The sequence below is a fragment of the Micropterus salmoides genome, unplaced genomic scaffold, assembly GCF_014851395.1.
Source record: "Micropterus salmoides isolate LMB-PRFRI ecotype aquatic unplaced genomic scaffold, ASM1485139v1 Ms_hic_scaffold_13, whole genome shotgun sequence".
In the NCBI taxonomy this organism is placed as follows: domain Eukaryota; kingdom Metazoa; phylum Chordata; class Actinopteri; order Centrarchiformes; family Centrarchidae; genus Micropterus; species Micropterus salmoides.
In genome coordinates, this window is record NW_024040374.1 from 19,435,876 (window position 1) to 19,454,439 (window position 18,564).

The 18,564-nt window shown below is 40.6% G+C and overlaps 1 protein-coding gene across 3 annotated transcripts; it reads right to left on the bottom strand.

The window, feature by feature from the left end:
* Positions 1-112: 112 nt before the first annotated feature.
* shc2 (SHC (Src homology 2 domain containing) transforming protein 2) lies at positions 113-16,752 on the bottom strand. 3 transcript variants are annotated; one of them, XM_038716016.1, is made up of 15 exons: positions 16,680-16,752; positions 16,506-16,572; positions 12,955-13,212; positions 9,557-9,627; positions 7,477-7,537; positions 7,065-7,184; positions 6,718-6,771; positions 6,490-6,541; positions 5,933-6,059; positions 4,981-5,161; positions 4,280-4,373; positions 2,955-3,134; positions 2,525-2,847; positions 2,048-2,200; positions 113-1,748 (listed from the first exon to the last, which is right to left on the bottom strand). In XM_038716016.1, the coding sequence occupies exons 1-14, from the start codon at positions 16,700-16,702 to the stop codon at positions 2,072-2,074; spliced, it is 1,740 nt and encodes a 579-aa protein (XP_038571944.1). In that variant the 5' UTR covers positions 16,703-16,752; the 3' UTR covers positions 113-1,748; positions 2,048-2,071. The 3 variants fall into 3 exon arrangements, with proteins under 3 accessions (XP_038571944.1, XP_038571943.1, XP_038571945.1); XM_038716015.1 differs by having other exon boundaries at positions 12,955-13,725; positions 16,680-16,717; XM_038716017.1 differs by having other exon boundaries at positions 16,506-16,710.
* Positions 16,753-18,564: the final 1,812 nt, after the last annotated feature.

Genomic DNA, 18,564 nt, shown 5'->3' on the forward strand with positions numbered 1-18,564 from the left:
CTGCAGCATGTGTGCATGGAAAGTTGGACAGCCGGGCCTAAACTGAGGAGCTGCTATATTAGCTGGCAGACTCACAAATGACAAATATACCACTTGAACTGTACCTTCTTTTCAATGAGTTTTATTGACAAAAAGCCATTAAAGTTCAAAGGGGGAAGATCCAAGAATTTCCTGAGAAAGCAAAAAGGACATCAGAAATAATTACAAATCATTTGGACCTCAAACGCTGTTTAGCTCACCTCTTCTGTGCATTAATGAGGCTGCAGCTAGGAACAGTGGAGGGCCTGATTAAAGATATGTTGTTAATTACACAGAACTGCAAAAAGCATGACCTACCTTGAGTAAGATTTCAAAGAATGACATCGGCAAAGATTGGTTTAGGAAACTTATTGACAGTGCAGGCAAGGAGCAGAAATACACGAGCAAGTCATTGACATGTAAAGACGCAGAACTGGGATGAGGACAATCAAAGTGATGCATTTCCCTGAGGCGGGACAAATAAAGGATTTAATTTCAAGTCCAAATCCCCTGTCTTTCATATTAATCACTGTAGACTAGTTCTATGTATGGCTTGCATCTAAGAAAGCTTCACTGAGGGGATTGTTGTGAGGAACGCACATAAAGACAATGACAGTCATGACTTAATAAGGCAGTATTAAACAAAACCAGAGCAGCTTACATGACTGTTCACAAGTATAAGAGCTTAATTCATCTTGATGTTGGTTCAGTCGTTCATTGGCATGGCAAGAAAACTAGTGTTTTAAGTTAGGAGCATAAATGCACATTATAATACACTGACACAAATGCCTGTCTCTGTAGTTATTAAGGCACTGAAGTTGGAGGGGCTGTGGAAGTGGAGGCATGGATATACTGAGTTTGTATGCAGAGTAGTTGTTTAACCCAGGACGTGGTTTTGATTTGAGTACAGTCTGACCAATGATATTCAGGCTTATATAACACAGACAGTACATCTTTAACAAATTTCGAACAGCCCTTACGAACACACCACAAAATAACATGATATTTATGGTAAATGTGATAAAACTTCCTACTTTCAAGACTATGTCCACTTGGCTGTCTACATAAAGATAGTATGAATGTACGTGTTTCCATTGTGCCATCTTTAAAGTCAAGTACTGCAGACCTACGAACATGTAACAAAACGTACAGTCCAATGAAAGACATTTCTTCACCACAGTATTTTCATTTCTTGCATTTATACAGAAGTGAACTACTGATTAACCTGACATCTTTTGTTGTTGTTTTTTTTACACAGTAACTGTACCAGATATTAAGTGACCGTTTTGTTCTGGCTTTGTCCGTTATTTGTTCAGTGGACGACTTGTGACTGAGGGGTTGGGCAAGCCATGGTATACTGGAAGCACTTCACTATTACAGGCATTGTAGGACAGTTCTGTGCATCAAATCATTTTGTTTTCCTGAAGTTTCCTTCAAATAGTCGTCGCATTCATTTAATTTTATATTGGCTGACATTTTTCTGGCTCTGAAAGTGGATTCTAGTTGGTTTGTTAGCTTAAGAGCTGCATGCTGAGGAGTTTGTGACAGATGAGGGATAGTTCGGTTAATCCTTGTAGGCAAAAGGCAGAGAAAGTACAAGGAGATGTCAGATGCCTCCCTTTCCTTAGAATTGTTCATGGAAAGAAAGTACCTGTGAGTCCTTTTGTTCCAGATAAATTTCCTTATTCATTTTTTGAACGTGGTTCTTGCTTGAGAACACAGTAATCCAGCTGTGAAACAGACAAAGGATGACAATTTTAGGAAAAGATTGAAGGTCATACAGTCGGGTTTTAGGCTTGTAGATACAATAGTCACATGTTTCACTATGTTATATTTATTGTAGTTAGTGTGAAAATTGTAATGCTCAACTAGCTATATTTTAAATTATAATAATGCATGCATTTTTATCTTATTCTTCTTAACATGTAGTATTTTTAAAATGAAAAATAACCATCCACAGCCTCCCTGATATCTGCATCATTAGATAATTTTATGCATCCCATTCGAGTGTAGTATACTGCAAACTCACCGTCCCATGCAGGACCAGGTGGACTCACTGTTTCCTCCTGACCACCTGTTTGAGGTGGACCTCACTCTCTGCTGCTATAATCGGCAGCTCGTTCTTCAGGTGGTACGAGATAAGGTGGCTTATGCTCTCAAATAACATGTCTTTGGTTCGGACCTATATGGAGGACAGCAAAAGACGAGGGGATGTAAGTCACTGTGTTCACTACATGCAGCACAAACCTTCTGTGAACCCAGTTTGTTGTATTAAACAATGGCATTGTTTATAAGTGACATCCAATAAATAATTCTGTGTGTTTGAGTCAGACAATCAGCAGATTAAAAAAAACAAACAAAAAAAACACTTTGCAATGAGAAACAGTGCAGCTATAACAGAATATTTTAATGACAATTTTTCCTCCTGTGGTTTTATACACTAGTATAAACTTTGACAACTGTCTGTATTTTTAGTAAGCTGTTTTCGCCAGACTGCCAGACTCACCACTCCCTCTGGGTCCACTAGCAGTAGGTGTTTGGGCAGGCCACAGTGCATTCCAGTTAGCACGTACTGTCCTGGGTTGGTAGTGCTCTCCCGGACCAGAAAATCTCCATCTCTGACCAGGAGTCTCTCTGCGTCCCGTCTGCTCATGCGGCTGTGGTACCACGTCTCCCTGCGGAGCTGCTCCTCATTTGGGGCCACAGGGGCTCGACGGCGTGGAGGGCTGGGCCACTGGTCCTCCAGGACCCGGACACCCCCAGCTGCAGCCGACATACTGGACCCTCCCCCACAGGCCTCGTGGAGCTTCAGGGCGTCCTCAAAGGGCCCTACAGGGACATTGATGTTTCACAAATAGGTTATTTGACTGTATTTTTCAAATAAAAAAGAGGTGAGTTTATCTTCACTGTATGTGACACGAGCTGTCAGGACTTACTCATGTCAAAGAGGTCCTTTTTGGGACTGTCTGGTACCCTGGCTCCTCTGTGTGCTTCAAGACCCTGTGCCAGTGAATCCAGGTTTTCCAGACTCTGGGTGTTAACGTACTGATGCTCCTCATAATCTCTGCAGCCTGGTGGCTGGCCATCAGCACACAGGTAACCATCTGATGTCAGACCTGAGAAAGACAGGTGCTCAATACATTTCTGACTTCTAGCTGGACTTTTACATATTGTGCGTGTCCATCAACAAACATTTTAATGCCATTTTTTAACCCCCTTAGTGGTTGAAATCACATCTTGAAATACTGAGTTTTTTTTAGATATCACCTGTATAACTAAAAGAGTAAAATTTAAACCAGTTGCAGTGAATGTGTATGATCACTAATGTCATTAGTTGTATATAGCCACTAATGAGAAGGCAGCTTCTTCACAATACCAATATAAAATGTTAACTGATTGGTGTTTATTGCAGCTTTCTACCATTCAACAACAGATTTGACCCACTAAAATTGTCTGATCATTACATCAATATATTTTATACTACGGTATTATAATTCATTCTCTTGTTATTGGACCTGTGACAATTACTTTTACATTTAATTTTAAGTACTTTGAACTGTGCTAGCCTGAATGAATGATATATATGAACAAAGTTTGATTGAAACGTTTGGTAAGATAAGGTACAATAAAGTGACTTTTACATTGTCTTAACAGTAAAATGTCAATACCTATAACTTCTGTAAAAAAGCATACATGCCATTCATTGTTTTAGTTTTCTATACACCAGGCAGAAAGGTGAAAATGTAGATTAGTAACATTTTTAAATGATAAAAAGGCTGCTGAATAACTTTACTATTGTTTTTTTAAACGCTTTTAAATTATCCCCATTAGTGGATGCCATAGCAATCAGCTAATCTTCCTGGATTCAGAGAATCATGAGGCTTCCCTCTTATCAAAAGATTACAGACAACTTGAAGCACGAGTCTTGAACCAAGTCTTTTATCTGAAAGGCCATCCTGATTAAAAACATCCCAAGAATCCTAATTCTATAAGGGTGATCTTTAGAAGGGCCCCAAACACTGAGCTTCTGTCTGTGCGAGAAGTGAATTTCATTCAGGGCACAAAAGTGCAGTGATGACCAGACTCCGACACACCCTTCAAGTCAATCCAAGACCCTTCAGTTTATTCTCTATTAAAAGTGTATTGTTTTACAAAATGACAAAGCTCAGTATCAACTAAAGTGAGAAAAATTAATGATAAACTTGTGAGCAAGTTTTCTCCCCAACAGATTAAATACTTGTGTTGCCACAGGGTCTCTCACCTGAGCTGCTGGTGGTTTCAGTGTCCCAGTGAAGTTCATAGCACAGCTGACCAGGGGGATAAGATGCCTGTTCCCTCCTGGCTGGTGAGCCCATCTACAAACACACACAGACACACCCACCCCCACCCCCCCAGAAGAACACAGCCTAAATACATTTGTATTGCCATACCTGAATGGACAGCTCTCATCTGTTGTCCCCACATAATGTAGTTTTGAAGCACTATCTGAAACATTAGCTACAGCATGTCACCAGATTTTGAACAAGCTGCAGGGAGACGCCGATGATTTCTCTCACCCGGGTATGGCAACACAGGAGCCATGGCTCTTTATGTAATCATATCTCTGGCAATTATGTTGCAGGCACATCAGGAAGACAATTATGGAGTTTATTTTCTTGCTCCTGTTAATTTCCATGTAAACAATACAGGTAAGGAGCAGGAAAACATCAGTCACCGGTTTATGCGGGAGATATTAAAGAGTTTAGCTTGAGTCTGGCAGTCGTTGTCTGGTAAAGTTTAGCCATGCACTACTTGATAATGACCAGATGTAGCTTCAATTACATTAGATGGTAAGGTTGCATCTTAGCACAAAGCCGGTGTTGATTAGTGTGAAGAAGCCAACTGTACTGTATAGCAAGTCTACCGTACAAGAGTCCAGAACCTGACTTAATGTTGTCTCCAAAATCATGCCTGGATATTCACCTGTGCTGCTGTCTTGGTCTGTGGCTGGGTGTGGATGTGACCCAGCAGGGCTCCACTAGACCTGAGCCTGGAGTCCACCACTCCCCCAACAGGAGGCTCCTTCCCAGGGATGCTGTTGTAGTAGTCATGCTCAGAAACGTCCTCATCCTCCCCCCACATTGGCTCTTCTGTCCTGGCAGACCTGAAAAAGGACATATGTGCATAAGTCAAACGACACGTTTAATTGTAGAGCTACATAACTAAATTGGTAATACTACACAATCAATACCACAACTTCTATAATCTAAACAATAAATTTTATTTTTATAGTTATATTCATAGTAGAATGAGATCAGAGTTTTCAAATGTATTCAGTCTGATCATATGACATGTCCATATCCGTGATCCATCTATACAAATCTGCGAGAGATTTATATAGATCAGACCAGAGCTGCTGCTTATGGCAGCAGGAAGGCGTTTGAAACCAGAATACAAAAGTCTGACAGTCTGGAGTTGCTCCTGTGTCTGCAGTGATATCACTGCAACACCTGAGGTTTGGTCACAAGGGTCGGAAGATCTGTGAGGATCAATATTATAAGATGGATTTTGAGGTAATACAAGAACAAACTATCATGTCTCCTTGTAATAAATAACAAAATGGAGAGTTGTGCAGTAGATCAGGGTTTTTGTGGTGGAAAATGCAACTAAGCTCTCTCTTTTTTTTTTTTTTTAATACGCAGGAGGTCTTGCCAAAGTACGGATGAGTGACATAAACTTCGTAAACCACCACCAACTTCACTTCCACTAGGTGTCAGTATTCCTTTAACAACATTTAATTTTTCCATTGACATCTTCTGCCAGTATCAAGGTTAAAGCTTTAATGTTACAAAGGCTGTATTGTTGGTTATTTCTTAGTGCCTTGGTCCTAAAAGGATTTCATCTTTTCATAGGAGCCATAATTTTGGCATGTTACCTCTCCATAGATGTCGTGGTTTTGGGAGGACTATGTAGGTACTGTTTGAACTGCAGCTCGAAGGCTTGGCCGATGGTACTGATGACACTCTGGGCTAAACCGTCTGAACACTCCAGGATATGACATGCTGAAGGAGACAAAACACCACAAGACGTTTTTCTAGCTGCCACATACTTATAGAGTAAGATTGTGGCTCACTATTAAAAGCACTATTTTAATACTGGATGGTCATTTTGAGTTTCTTTTTTTTTTAAATGGGGATGATCGATTGCTTAAAAATATTAGTGATTTCTGTTCTAAACCAAGGCATGTTGCAGATGTCAATCTTTCATATCAGGAATAACTTCATAGGAGAATCATCATTATCATACATTTCTTTCCAAATAATGGAAACACTATAATGTAACTGTTGATCTCTTTTGTATTACAAAAATAAATTGTGGCATTGTGTAACACATGTTGAAGTGAGCTTCTCTGAGTGGTCCATGTTTAAGATCCAGCATTGTATATACATAGTTATGAAACAGGCAGTGAAGGAGAAGCTTTTCAAGACATACCTCTCTGATTAACTGGGTCTTTGGCCACATACGCTACATAATCAGGCGTGTCCTGCAACAGATGGGAGGAAAAATTAAATTAGACATATATAACTAAATTAAAGCCCTCCCTGATTCTTCAGTCACGAGATGGGAAACCAGTAAAAGTAGAATCCAGTCAGATGTCTGCCAAAATGTCCATTCCAACAACAACGTAAAGGAGAACAGGGAGTAACACGCTGCACTCACTGTGTCTCCCCCAGAGGCAAATGAAATAGATTGCATGGGATGGTGCGCTATCACCTGAAATAGACAAGTGAATAAAACAGAGGCGGAGGTTAGCCAATATTCTACTTTAACATTTCATTAATTAATGTGGATACAGACACCACAAATGGACAATGAGGCCAGAGATGGAAAAGAGCAGGGTTTAAAAGATACAGGTTTTGAAGCAATACCAATACACTTCTACTAAAGTGGAATGTTCATCACAACCTTCTTTGTATCAGCAATAGACAACATTTAATTTAAAGTTCTTTGGGCAACTGTCAGACTATTCCTTGTAGAGATGAACTTATGGTATTGTAGCATCACACCTGTCGTGTGGTAGGGATAAGCAGACCAAGGCCATCTATGGAAATATTGACTGCAATACTCATCCCTGCAAATCGCAGGTTGCTCTTCCCCATAATGGACTGAAGAGCTTTGTTCACGGCCTACATGAGAAAGAATAAAAAAGGAGAATACAGCGGATATTACAATCACATACATACAGCATATGACTATGCTATATTTACTGTATTTGTTATGGGAGACAAAATATTTGCATCACTTATATAATTATCTGGACACTTGAGCACCACACAAGGGTGTGATGTGTACCAAGGTGACTTATAAACAAACACTGTTGTGAATTTAACTTATTTTTCCATCAGGGATAAAACAATTTAGTATATAATTAGAATGTATAATGAAACATGCAAAGTAAGATTAAAGTTTACAATTAACCTTCCTCCTCCAAGCTCCCTTTCCCCCTGGCACAGCTTCACACAGCCTGTTGATGGCTTCCCTAATTAGTGGAATAGAAGGTCAAACATTAGTGGGACACACTGGCCACTGATCAAATGGCTAACCCCTCCCCCACAATGTGAGAAGCATAACTGAGATTAAAAGTTGTGAAGCCGGAGTTCAAAAACTGTTGCATCACAGTTATGGAAATACCAGAGGTTAAACATGAACACAAGCTTTGTGTTCCCTCCCTCGGACTAAGGTCATGTTCAAAGGTCGAGAAAAGCTTTCCAGCAGGTCTGTTTACAAGTACTAAAGTAAGTCCTTCCTTGCAAAGAAAACAATTTATCAACCTCCTGTTTAACTCCCTGTCAAATAAGGGAAGAAGAAACACTTTAGTTTAAGCCAAAATAAAGTGTCTGGGGTCTGTGTAGTTCCACACTTTGATGGCTCTTAAAGGCATGATTATTCACATTTATTTTTCCACAGTGCAATGCTCTCTGCAGATTTGTTACCACTTTGCAGTGAAGCTGCTATAACTCCTGGGAATGGCTGCCTAATGGGCGTTTAAAGCTTCTGTCCCCTGTGTGTCTGATGGCGGGTGTGAGGCATAATGTGGATTTGAGGCTGGAGCTTGCCTTCTCACTGCCAGGGGACAGCAGTCAAGAACCCAGCTGCCCCTATCAGGTGGCTCATAAATATTTAAAAAGCAGAGTCCCGGGCCCCATCTCGAGTAAAGGTCTTCTCAGGGATTTTTGAAAAACACTGCAATGTTTGAATGACTCATGAGATCCGAGGGAGGAGGAGGGAGATGGGCTGTTTTGTCTGCAGCCTCAGTATCTTCCCTGCAATAAAATGCCAGGCCTCATTATCACTGGTGTTGCTGTTTAACACATAACACAAGAGTACTGTTAGAGAATGCGCCATCTTCAAATTTAGGAGCTGAAGTACATTTGAAATTCTTACAAACACTGAAGGTTATGTTGGTGTTTTCCAGGACTGAATTGACTTCTGTAAAATTCATCAAGGCAAAAAGAATATCAGCTCTGGGTGCATGATAAAGGCTCTGCTGCTTTTGAGTGGCATCCAGCAACAATTTGTTAAATTAATGAAGACAAAGTCATTGATTGTTGGCCTTGTGGGACAGATGGTCCATGATCCCCAAGTAATGACTAGGCCTCATGTCATTACCGCTGAGAAATTCAGTTTTAAAGCATTGGTAAACTGCCTTACACATGCTACTAAATGGAAAAGGCTGCAGTGAGTTTAACAAAAGGACAAGGATGCTGAAAATCTGCTATATAGTCAACAACCTCAGGGATGTAAAAAGAAATCAGTGCACTAAAACAATCCTGACTAAACTGATGCCATGCAATCAGTCACTACAATAAAACCTGGTGCTTATGCTCAGTATGATTTTGCCTTTTGCTAATGTTTTGCTGTTTTGTTTTGAGGTCTGCTCTCTGACCCCCCACTCCCCCAAGAAGTTACAACCGCAGACATTATCCAGCAGGGTGCGTTGACGAGGACCACTGCAGCTTTCCAAAGTCATTAGCAAACATCATCAATAATAGATCTCCCTCGCTATCACTCCATCGCAGCTGCCTCCTCCCCCTGCACTTAAGCCTTGGAAGCACGGTGGGCTCAGATTACTGATGATTGATTATGGAGGAGAGAGGAGGGTGAGTGATAGAGGGAGGGAGTGCTTTTATAACAGAAACATGAACACAGACCCTGAGGCACAGTTTTACACATACACATCACCTGTCATGCCACTGAGCATATTGTGTATTGATATGTATTAGTTTTGTTTGTCTCTTAACTGGGACACACACTGTATCTGCCATGACATTCTCTACATTCCCATAAAGTCAGTTGTTTTAAACCAAATGCTACAGGTGTGACTCATTTATCAAGTCACTTACATAAAATTAAGAAAATAAAAATCTGAAGTAACAGCTGAGAACTGACTGCTGGTAGAAACGTAATATTATAGTGGGTGATATTTCAGTTAATCCTATACATCTTGGATCATATTCTCCTGACTCATCGATACCAACAGAGATGGTTACTAGCTTACCTTGTCACCTGAGTCCGCGTGTTGAAGTCCAGCGAGCGCATTGACTTCAGTACTTCAATGCAGCCCATGTACTGCAAAAACAAACAAACCAAATAGAAGCTTTTAAATATGGCAGTGGAAAGATTTTGGTCAGGAATAGATGCCCCAGATAATCATGAACCCGACATGTGAAGTGTTGTAAAATGTTTGTGTTTTAGTCAATGTTTTATTTAAAATTTAGAGATTAGGTGTCACAAAAATGTTCAATTGAAAAATAACTGCTGAACTTAACTCACTATGGAAAATGATTTAAGCTTTCTAAAAGGACATTAACATGAATTATAAATAAGCATAATTTGTTTAAAACTATAAACATGTCTAGCATTATTTGCATTTTGAGTAAAACTCATTTCCGCAGTATACAATATGTAATCCTCTATTGTAAGCTTGAGTAATTGCAACAAGGCATAATTTAACTCAAATCCACATATAGGCCATTAAAGTGTACACCATCGGGTAGCAGCCAGCTGAGCAGCTTCCTAATAGCTGTCAGGCTGGGGTGCTAATGGCACCTTGACTAGATTAGTAGCACTAAGAGCTCCAAATCATGGACAAACTGCAGCTTTTTTAGGCCTCTGGGGGATGCATGTGAGAATGTCCTGGACTTATTTGCATGACTGTGAGGCTCACGTGAGAAGACGGAGAGGTGAGTAAAATCTACAACTTCACCTTTCTGCTTGTAAAAAAAAGGTTTAATAATTAATAATTAAATATCTATACAGTGCAATTCAACATCCCATATAAAGAACATCTATCCAGGAATTACTGATGAAAACTAACCTGATTATAGCATATTACATTCATAGCATTGATAAAAATATAAACAAGAATCACTGTTACAAATTCATGACCGTGACCATTGATTGTGGAAGGCAGCATTACTGACTGATCCTTCTGTGTTTCACCTGCTTGAAAAGATTACAAGAACACAGCTCAAACAAAAGTGATGTAAACCTCTTCAGCAGCTTGAGTGATTTATAAACTCTTTGTAAAACCATTTGCATCCTCTCCTACAGTGCTTTGGCTCAGTCAATGTCATGTTCAGTGCAGTTTCCAGGATTGTTAGTGACTGCAACAGACATACCAGAAGCCATACAAACAAACCGAGAGAGAAAGAAAGCAACCTTTGAGCCTGAGAGCGTAATGAGCTTTCTAACCCGATCTGGAGACAGGAGGAAGTCTTCCATCAGGAAAATTGTCTTTCCCTCTCTCTGCCAATGCTACCATTGTCACACAATCATCTGCTGATACAACGCATACCCTCTATCTGCACTCGTACGCTTTTGGCAGAGACTCCATCACACAATTCCTAGGGCTACAGGGGACACTGACTTTCCAACAAGCATTCCTCAGAAATTTAATAACACTGGCCACCACGTTCAAACTTTGTTGCATTACGGCTGCCTTCTTTTGAGATAAATAGCAGCCGTTTTGTAGTTTATAAGTGTAGAAAATGTCATAAGCCCAGTTCATTATCTATATGTTCTCATTTTACCACTAAGGCGAGGCAAGATCGAGAAGCGTGTATGTTGTGTAATGATGGATGGGCAGATGGACAGATAGTGAGGACAGCTGGATGTTACCCAACAGAACATTGAAAGATTAGGTTTGTTTTTGTTTTAAGTAAATGGTCTGGTCCTGGTATAGCGCCTTTCTAACCAACTGCTCATCAGGAAGGAACCAATCATTCACATGCACACTCACAGCATAGCCATCGGGAGCAATGTGGATTTCAGTATCCTGCCTAAAGACACTTCAACATGCGGGCTGGGGGAGCCAGGGATCAAACTCTAAAGGATAGCTTTGGCAGCTCCAGTGCTTTGTTTGACGGTTGCTGCAATGTCCTGACTATCAAAGATGGCAGATGCAGGCCAGACACAGAGCCTGACAAAGAAAATGTAAAGGAGGAAAGCAATACTAAGAATCGTATTTGTGTCTTTCCGAGCAGAGGAGTGACCGTGTGTGAGAGACAGAATGGGGCACTGAAACAGAAATAGAGGGAGAGAGCTGTGTGCTATGGTAGCTATGCTGATTAAAAGGGCACCGCACAGCAGAAATCTACTGTCACTTTGACACTAATACATGCAGCAAGTACTCCTCCCTGCATAGATTTACCACCGAACTGGACGTGTAGTGTTGCTTTAGCTGCTGTGAAATGCATTTCAAATGTTAGCTTTCATGGGTCATCTAAAATGATTGCAGTACGCCTTCTGGTGACAACACTAAGCTGTTAAAAGCTTGGTTTGATAATTAACTGAGATATCAAATATTAGAACAGCACTTGTTTGAAGGATCCAGGAAAGCCCTGCTGGTGATGAGATCTCATACTTACCACTAGACCCCTCCCATACTGATCCAGCTACCCTCTTCCACATCACATGACGCAAATGACTGATTAAATGTAATTGAATATAGGAATGAATGGTGCCTGTATTCCATTAGAAAGCATGCTTGGGCCTTGGACTGGGCTAATCAAGAGCCATGTCATTAGTTTGTGGGGGGGTGGCGCAAGAGGGGCGGAGGTGAAAAGGCATGGGGGATCGTTAAGGGGAGATCAGTGACATTGACGTCAAGCAGTCTGCTTGGGATGGTAACTCTTTGTAAACACAAATCACAAGTACACACTGATGAAAACTGCTTTTTTTTATAAAAACTTATCATTCTCATCTCTCGGTTGGGACAACCAACCAACCATCCACTCGGTTATGTAGCATGATCTTATTTTTGATAACAAGCGTTTTGCGTAAGTGTCATTCAAGCATAATACAACACTAACTATAAATACAGTGGGATTCACTATGCTGCAGGATTGTAAATCACATTTCATGGATAAAATCTTTTGGTCTCATTGCACATGTGGATGTAAACAATCTCGAAACCACACAAAGAACACCACTCCCACAAGCTTACAGTGGGAGCTCACAATCACTATAAATGCAGATTGTTATTGTTTTTAGTATGTGATGCATACAGTTTACAGTGTTGCAAAAAAAAAAGAAATCCTGACTACAGTCTACACACAATTTCATGGTTTATCATTCTCCACCCGGATGCCTGTGTGCTATCCTGACGCAGTCTCCCTACCAGCCACACCAAGCCATCTATCTGGATTAAATTATGTATTCCCCAGCACTCGCCACATGAGCTGCATAACAAACTGCCTGGCACTGTGTTGTTCTTTTGTTTATCATCCACATAGAGAGAGTGCCATTAATATTATGTGGTAGTTAATATTCAAGTACCAGAAAAAAATGTTTGCTAGCCGCTTTCAAAACAAATCCTGAATTAAGTGAATGTTCCTTTACAATGGACATACCCTATGCATTAAAGAAAAAGAAATAAGGTGACCATTGACTCACTCTGATAATATAAGAGGCCCCTGGTCCTGCAATCTTCTTGTCAGGGTGCAGCCAGCCTTGAGAGGGTTTGTGGATGAAGCTTCCCTTCTGGGTGAAGTCCTCTCCCAGCCACATGCCTTCCACCCTTGTCCGGCGGCTCATTCCTGACCTGGAGCTGCTGGAACTCCCAGAGCCCGCCATGGCCTCTGTGGCCCCAAACACGTGCCCTCCTGAACTGGCAGAGTTTGCCGCTGCAACTGCTCTCTGCCCTCGAATGGCCTGCAAGGAACAGGGGGTGACACACACAGGGTCACAGGAGTTAAGTACCGCTGCAAGACTGGCCACTGGGCCACTGGCTGAGGTGGCAACACTGGGCCTGTGTGTTGAAGAATGGGAGACCGAGGCCTGAGAAGGACCTGCAGCCGCCTTGCCCGAGTCCTTGCTAGAGCTGGATGGGCTCCGGCTGAGCAGAGAGTTGGAGAACTTCCATTGGGGCATCCTAGGGATGAGCATGCAAAAGGTAGTGGTGGCATCCTGTTCCCCATCCAGGCATGGCGAGTCGGCCTGGGCTGTAGCCCCAGCCGAGGACGACGATCTGGCACTGGGATCCAGTCGAGGCAGAGGAAGGCTCGGGGTGGAGGAGGGGACCACCGGTGTGGCTACAACTTTGCCGCTCATGGCTAAGCTCTGCATCAGGTCGTCGGAGGAGGTCACAGACTCATTGCGAAAGCGGCCATACTTTGGCTTAAGGAGCATGCCCGGAGGAGCCGCCTGAAGCAGGAGCAGGGATAACTGCCAGAGGATGAGGGGGGGAAAGGGGGGAGGGGGAAGGGGAAAGGAGGGGGGGGAGGTGTAACGGAAGATGGGGAGAAGACTAGAGAGAAAATCTTCCAGGTGGAGTCCTATATCCTTGTCAACTGAAGGCTGTCTGATCCTCTCCCGTTCACACACTGTCCCACTCTCATGCCACTCTCCTCTGTCTGATCTGGCTTGCTTCCTTTCACTGCCTTAGGCAAGCTCGCTCGTATGCTCCTAGTCTCTCTCTTTGGATGATGTCATTGGGTCTATTAGCCCTGCCCAGCTGCTCTCAGACTGTATTAGCTAAAAACACATCTGCCTGAACCACCCTGCCCTCAGACTGCCTATTTTTTGTCTATATAAAAATGAGGTCCTGCAAATTAAAAAAACTTGTATTAGTGTACATTATCTTTAGGCTAGCAGTAATTTGTCAAACAATAATGTTGTCAATGTATAAACTGAGAAAATAAAATTTTTTTTGTAAATCTCACTTGATAAATATTGAATTTGGCATAATTTCCAATCCACCCCCCCGGAGGTGAGGAAGCTAAACTTAAAGTGAATAGTTGATTTCATGCTGTTGGTGCGTGTATGTGAGTGAGTAATTCCATTTGTCGTGGCAATAGACAAAAACTTAACAAAGGCAACAATGCAGCCACACTCAGAGGGACTACATGTCTGAAAACATCCGCCTTGTCCCATCTGTCAGAATTCTCTCCCAACTTCCCTCCCAGCCACCTCCCCAGAGAGCAATCAGCCATCTCAGGACAATCCTTTTAGTTCCTTGCTTGCACCCTCCATCATTCCTTTTTCTGACACACAAATGGTATCTAATCATACAATCAACCAAGTACGCCTCAGCAGTCAGGATTCTCAGTGTGAAACACAAAGCTGGTCTCCATACACAGATGTGAGCAATATCTGCCTTGATTGTGAAATAACCCAATAGTCAGGATAATCTGTTGCAAAAAGAAGGGTAATCTGCTGACTAAAAAAATGCTGCCTATATATCACAGTTTTAGATGAAGTGCAAACAGGAGAGAGCCTAAACACAAGACACTGAAGAGTTGACTGAAGGAGCACAGGTTTTAATCCATAAAAAACAAAAACTCAGGCTTACATGCAGTTCAGGTGTAAAATGTCCAAACAGCAGATCAGGTAACACAGAGACAGGCAGAAAACTACAAACATGACAATGACCAGACAGAGACTGAATAGAAACAGCAAACATTTAATACAAGGGACTAATGAGCAGGCGGGAGCAACACAGGTGAGAGGGATCAGGACTAACGAGACAGGCATGCATGAGAGATAGCAGGGGAAAACAGAGAGACAGGCAGGCAGAGGGATTCTGGAGTAACAGACAGAACACAGGTTACAGACCATATCAAAATAAGACAGAACAGATCAGAATAATATAAATAACAAACTAATCCAGACACAAGCAGAGAGATCACAACAAGATCATGCAAATGAATACAGGAATAAACAAGGCTAAACAGAGAAAACACAAGATGAGGAACAAAAACCCCAAAACAGAAAACTGTTATGGCAGAAAATTGTGTCCTCTTACATTTAATCTTTCATGTATGATCTTTTAATATTATTATTATTATTATTATTATTATTATTATTATTGTTATGTCTTATAGATATATATGTATTGTGGGTTTATCCTTAACCTTTCCTCTCCTATACTCCTTACGTTAGTCCACATTTACTAGGGTTTAGGTCAGAGCTGTGAGATTGTTTTGGTGTTTTCCCCCTCTTGTTGTTCCTCTCCTCACCTGGAATGTTCATTCAAGGCTGAGAGAAGATGTCTGTTCCCCAAAACATAGAAACCTAGACTGTGTAAATGATTATGCATCCCTTTGCTCGGGGCCAGACACCCAAAGCTGCCCTAGGTAGCAGGTCTCTGGACCAGCTGTATATGTGTTTTAGTACTTCTCTGTTTATTTTCTAACGGTTTTGTTGTAACTCAATTATTTGCTCAACCCCTCACCAGGAGTATAATTTCCATGACAAAAACATGGACCAACTGCTAAACAGAACAGGGTACGGAACAGGACCAACCAGGAAACAGGACAATACTAAACATGGAACAAATCAGAAATAAGGAAAATACCAAAACACTACTAAACACAAGCAGACAGATCTTGACCAGATAAACTATAACATCAGGTAGAGGAAGCCCACTAAGACAGCAAGCAAACTATAAACTAAGTCTAAACTAAACAGAACAGCAACAGGGAGTCTAAACGCAAGAGACCCAACTAGTAACACAGAGTGGATAAAGACAAGATAACAGAACACCGACAAACTCCACAACAACTGACTAGGATAACTGAACAGATTAACACAGAATGATCATAACAAAACAGACAACAAATCAGTCAGAGCTCACAATTAACACTAGCAGACTGGACACAGGACAACAGACAGACAGGCCAGAAACCCAAAACCCAACAGACTACATAACAGATACTGAACTGACCAAATAACTCACAGAGAACTAAACGAGACAAAGAAGACAGGCAGAATGTGACACTACATAGAAAAGGAAAGGCTCATTATGTTCATGTCAATTGTTTAAATTCAATCACGCAAATCATTTGTAATTGCAATGCAATTTGTTTAGTCCCATAATCAGTTTGGATTGTCATGTAAGAACATGTTGTCTACAAACTCTGACTGAAGAACAATACAGTAAACAATGCATAGTAAACAAACTACACCAACCAAAATATGTTCTAATTGTGCACTAGTAAGCTTACCAATTTGTCAGGCTCTGAGGAAAAAGAGGATGAAAATAAGATCCAGCCCTGGTGAATTTCCAAAGACCTTTATCAGAGAAAAGCAATGTTTTTGCTCAGCTATCGTACAAAGGAGCTATAGCTATGGTTGAATAATAGAACAAGAACTAGTCAGGAGAACAGATTACAACTAACCATACACACACTGAAAAACCCATAAACACAAACAAACCACCATCAGAAATGCTATGACACCACAACCACTGCCATCCCATCCTCTTCCAAACAGCCAGTCACATCTTGTTTGTTATACAGAGTGTAAAAAGTTACTGATAAACCAGATGAAATCAGTGTATGTTGACAGATGCACCGGTAGCTAGCCTTCCTCAGTATGCTCTGTCCCCATTTCTGACAAAAAAACAAACTGTTCTTGCAACATACGCTATAAGCAAACTACATAGATAAGGAGGCATAATGACTTCAGACAGAATTGAACCAAATAGATGCAATAACAATCATTTGAACATGGTACTAGGTGTAATTTCCATAAATTTATTTAAAATTACTTAATTACATCTGATGTTACACAGGTTCAATCATTGTACTGTGATTTTTTTGTATGTGAAGAGTTAATATTTACCAAGGGACTTTGGTAGTTTGCATATACAAGTGGAAAAAATCATGCTGTACACCACCACTTATTAGCAGACATTCCCTTGACAACAGTGATTACAAATAAGAACAACAACAGTTACTCAACAGAATCTTCAAATTGAATTGTTTGGTTAAAATGTAAAGAGAGTTTATTTGTAATACTGTTACAAATCATTGACTGAGAAAAGTAATGTGTTTGTGTGAGGCCTAGAGAGAAATTATAATAGGTGACATTTATCTGTGTATAGCATCTCAGGATCACAACACTGAAATACCATGAATGAAATCTGTTGAAAAATGTAAAATAGAAATAGGAGAGGGATATATATATATATATATATATATATATATATATATATATATATAGCAAGAGATTAATTTCTAGTTCAGAATAGTAAGTGGTGAGACAAATGGACATCCAGTTCCTGGGTTGGATCCTAATTGAAATCCTAAAGATAAAAATATCACTATAGGCAATCTGACAAATCACGTTTTTAATCGTTTTCTTTGTCTCAAATCATCCAACATAAATAATAAAAATTACTTGCTCCAAGAAGCAATTATGATTAGTATAAAATAGTGACATTCTTTGCTGTAATAATAATTTGGTCTCTCAAGAGCCAATGTGGTCATGCAAATAGCCATTTATCATCCACCTTCAATACAATCCAAATAAAAGTTACAATTAACAACTGGGCAGGCAAAGGAGAAAGATAAAGTGAAGCAACAACAGTACAGTAACAGCATGGGTAAGCTGGAAAAAGATGTTGACCATTTTTAACCAATGCTACATTTACAGTATATATTTATAAGTGTTGTATTTCATTGTGCCTTCAGATTAGATAGATTTTCAATTAAATATTTTCAATCATTATTTGCAAACTGTACATATATCGCAGTATGCGGGCCTATGTTTTATCTTTGTATGCCACTGTCCGTCATATTTAATTCCAAAATGTTTTGTTATTACGCCATACTGAACTGTCAGTATATCAGCAACAACAAAACCAAAAAAAAAAAGTATACATACGCCAGTATGATCGGTATTAAATTGACTTCACCACTAATTTACTGGATGCCATTTTCACTAATAACTCTTGGTAATGTTGTTTCGTTTTATATAGTCTATGTTTCGCTCACGCCTCCTTTGTCGAGCTCCAGCACCGGTATAGCAGAGGGAGAGAAGAGGTGAGGAGCTCTCACTGAGCCTATTTTCGTTTTCACAAAAGTCCTGACCAAAGACCAAAAACGTTTTCAAATACATGACACTTATCTTCCATTCAACACGTAAGACTTGTTTGCACTAAACCAACACGTAAGATAATAGTTGAAATGTCATGAATTTTCCAAGAGTTTACAGGGGAAATACGTGTACTCTTGCACACTGTGCGTCCTCGTTGCAGAGTTGTGTTTTCGCAACCGAGTG

Bases quoted from the DNA above. Each gene is read 5' to 3' on its own strand.
- shc2 (XM_038716015.1), bottom strand. From the start codon at position 16,702: ATGGGTTTTTCAGTGTGTGTATG. The intron at 3,135-4,279 runs GTGAGAGACCCT...TGTCTTTCTCAG, and splicing joins TGAAACCACCAGCAGCTCAG to GTCTGACATCAGATGGTTAC. The intron at 2,201-2,524 runs GTGAGTCTGGCA...TCCTCCATATAG, and splicing joins TAGTGGACCCAGAGGGAGTG to GTCCGAACCAAAGACATGTT.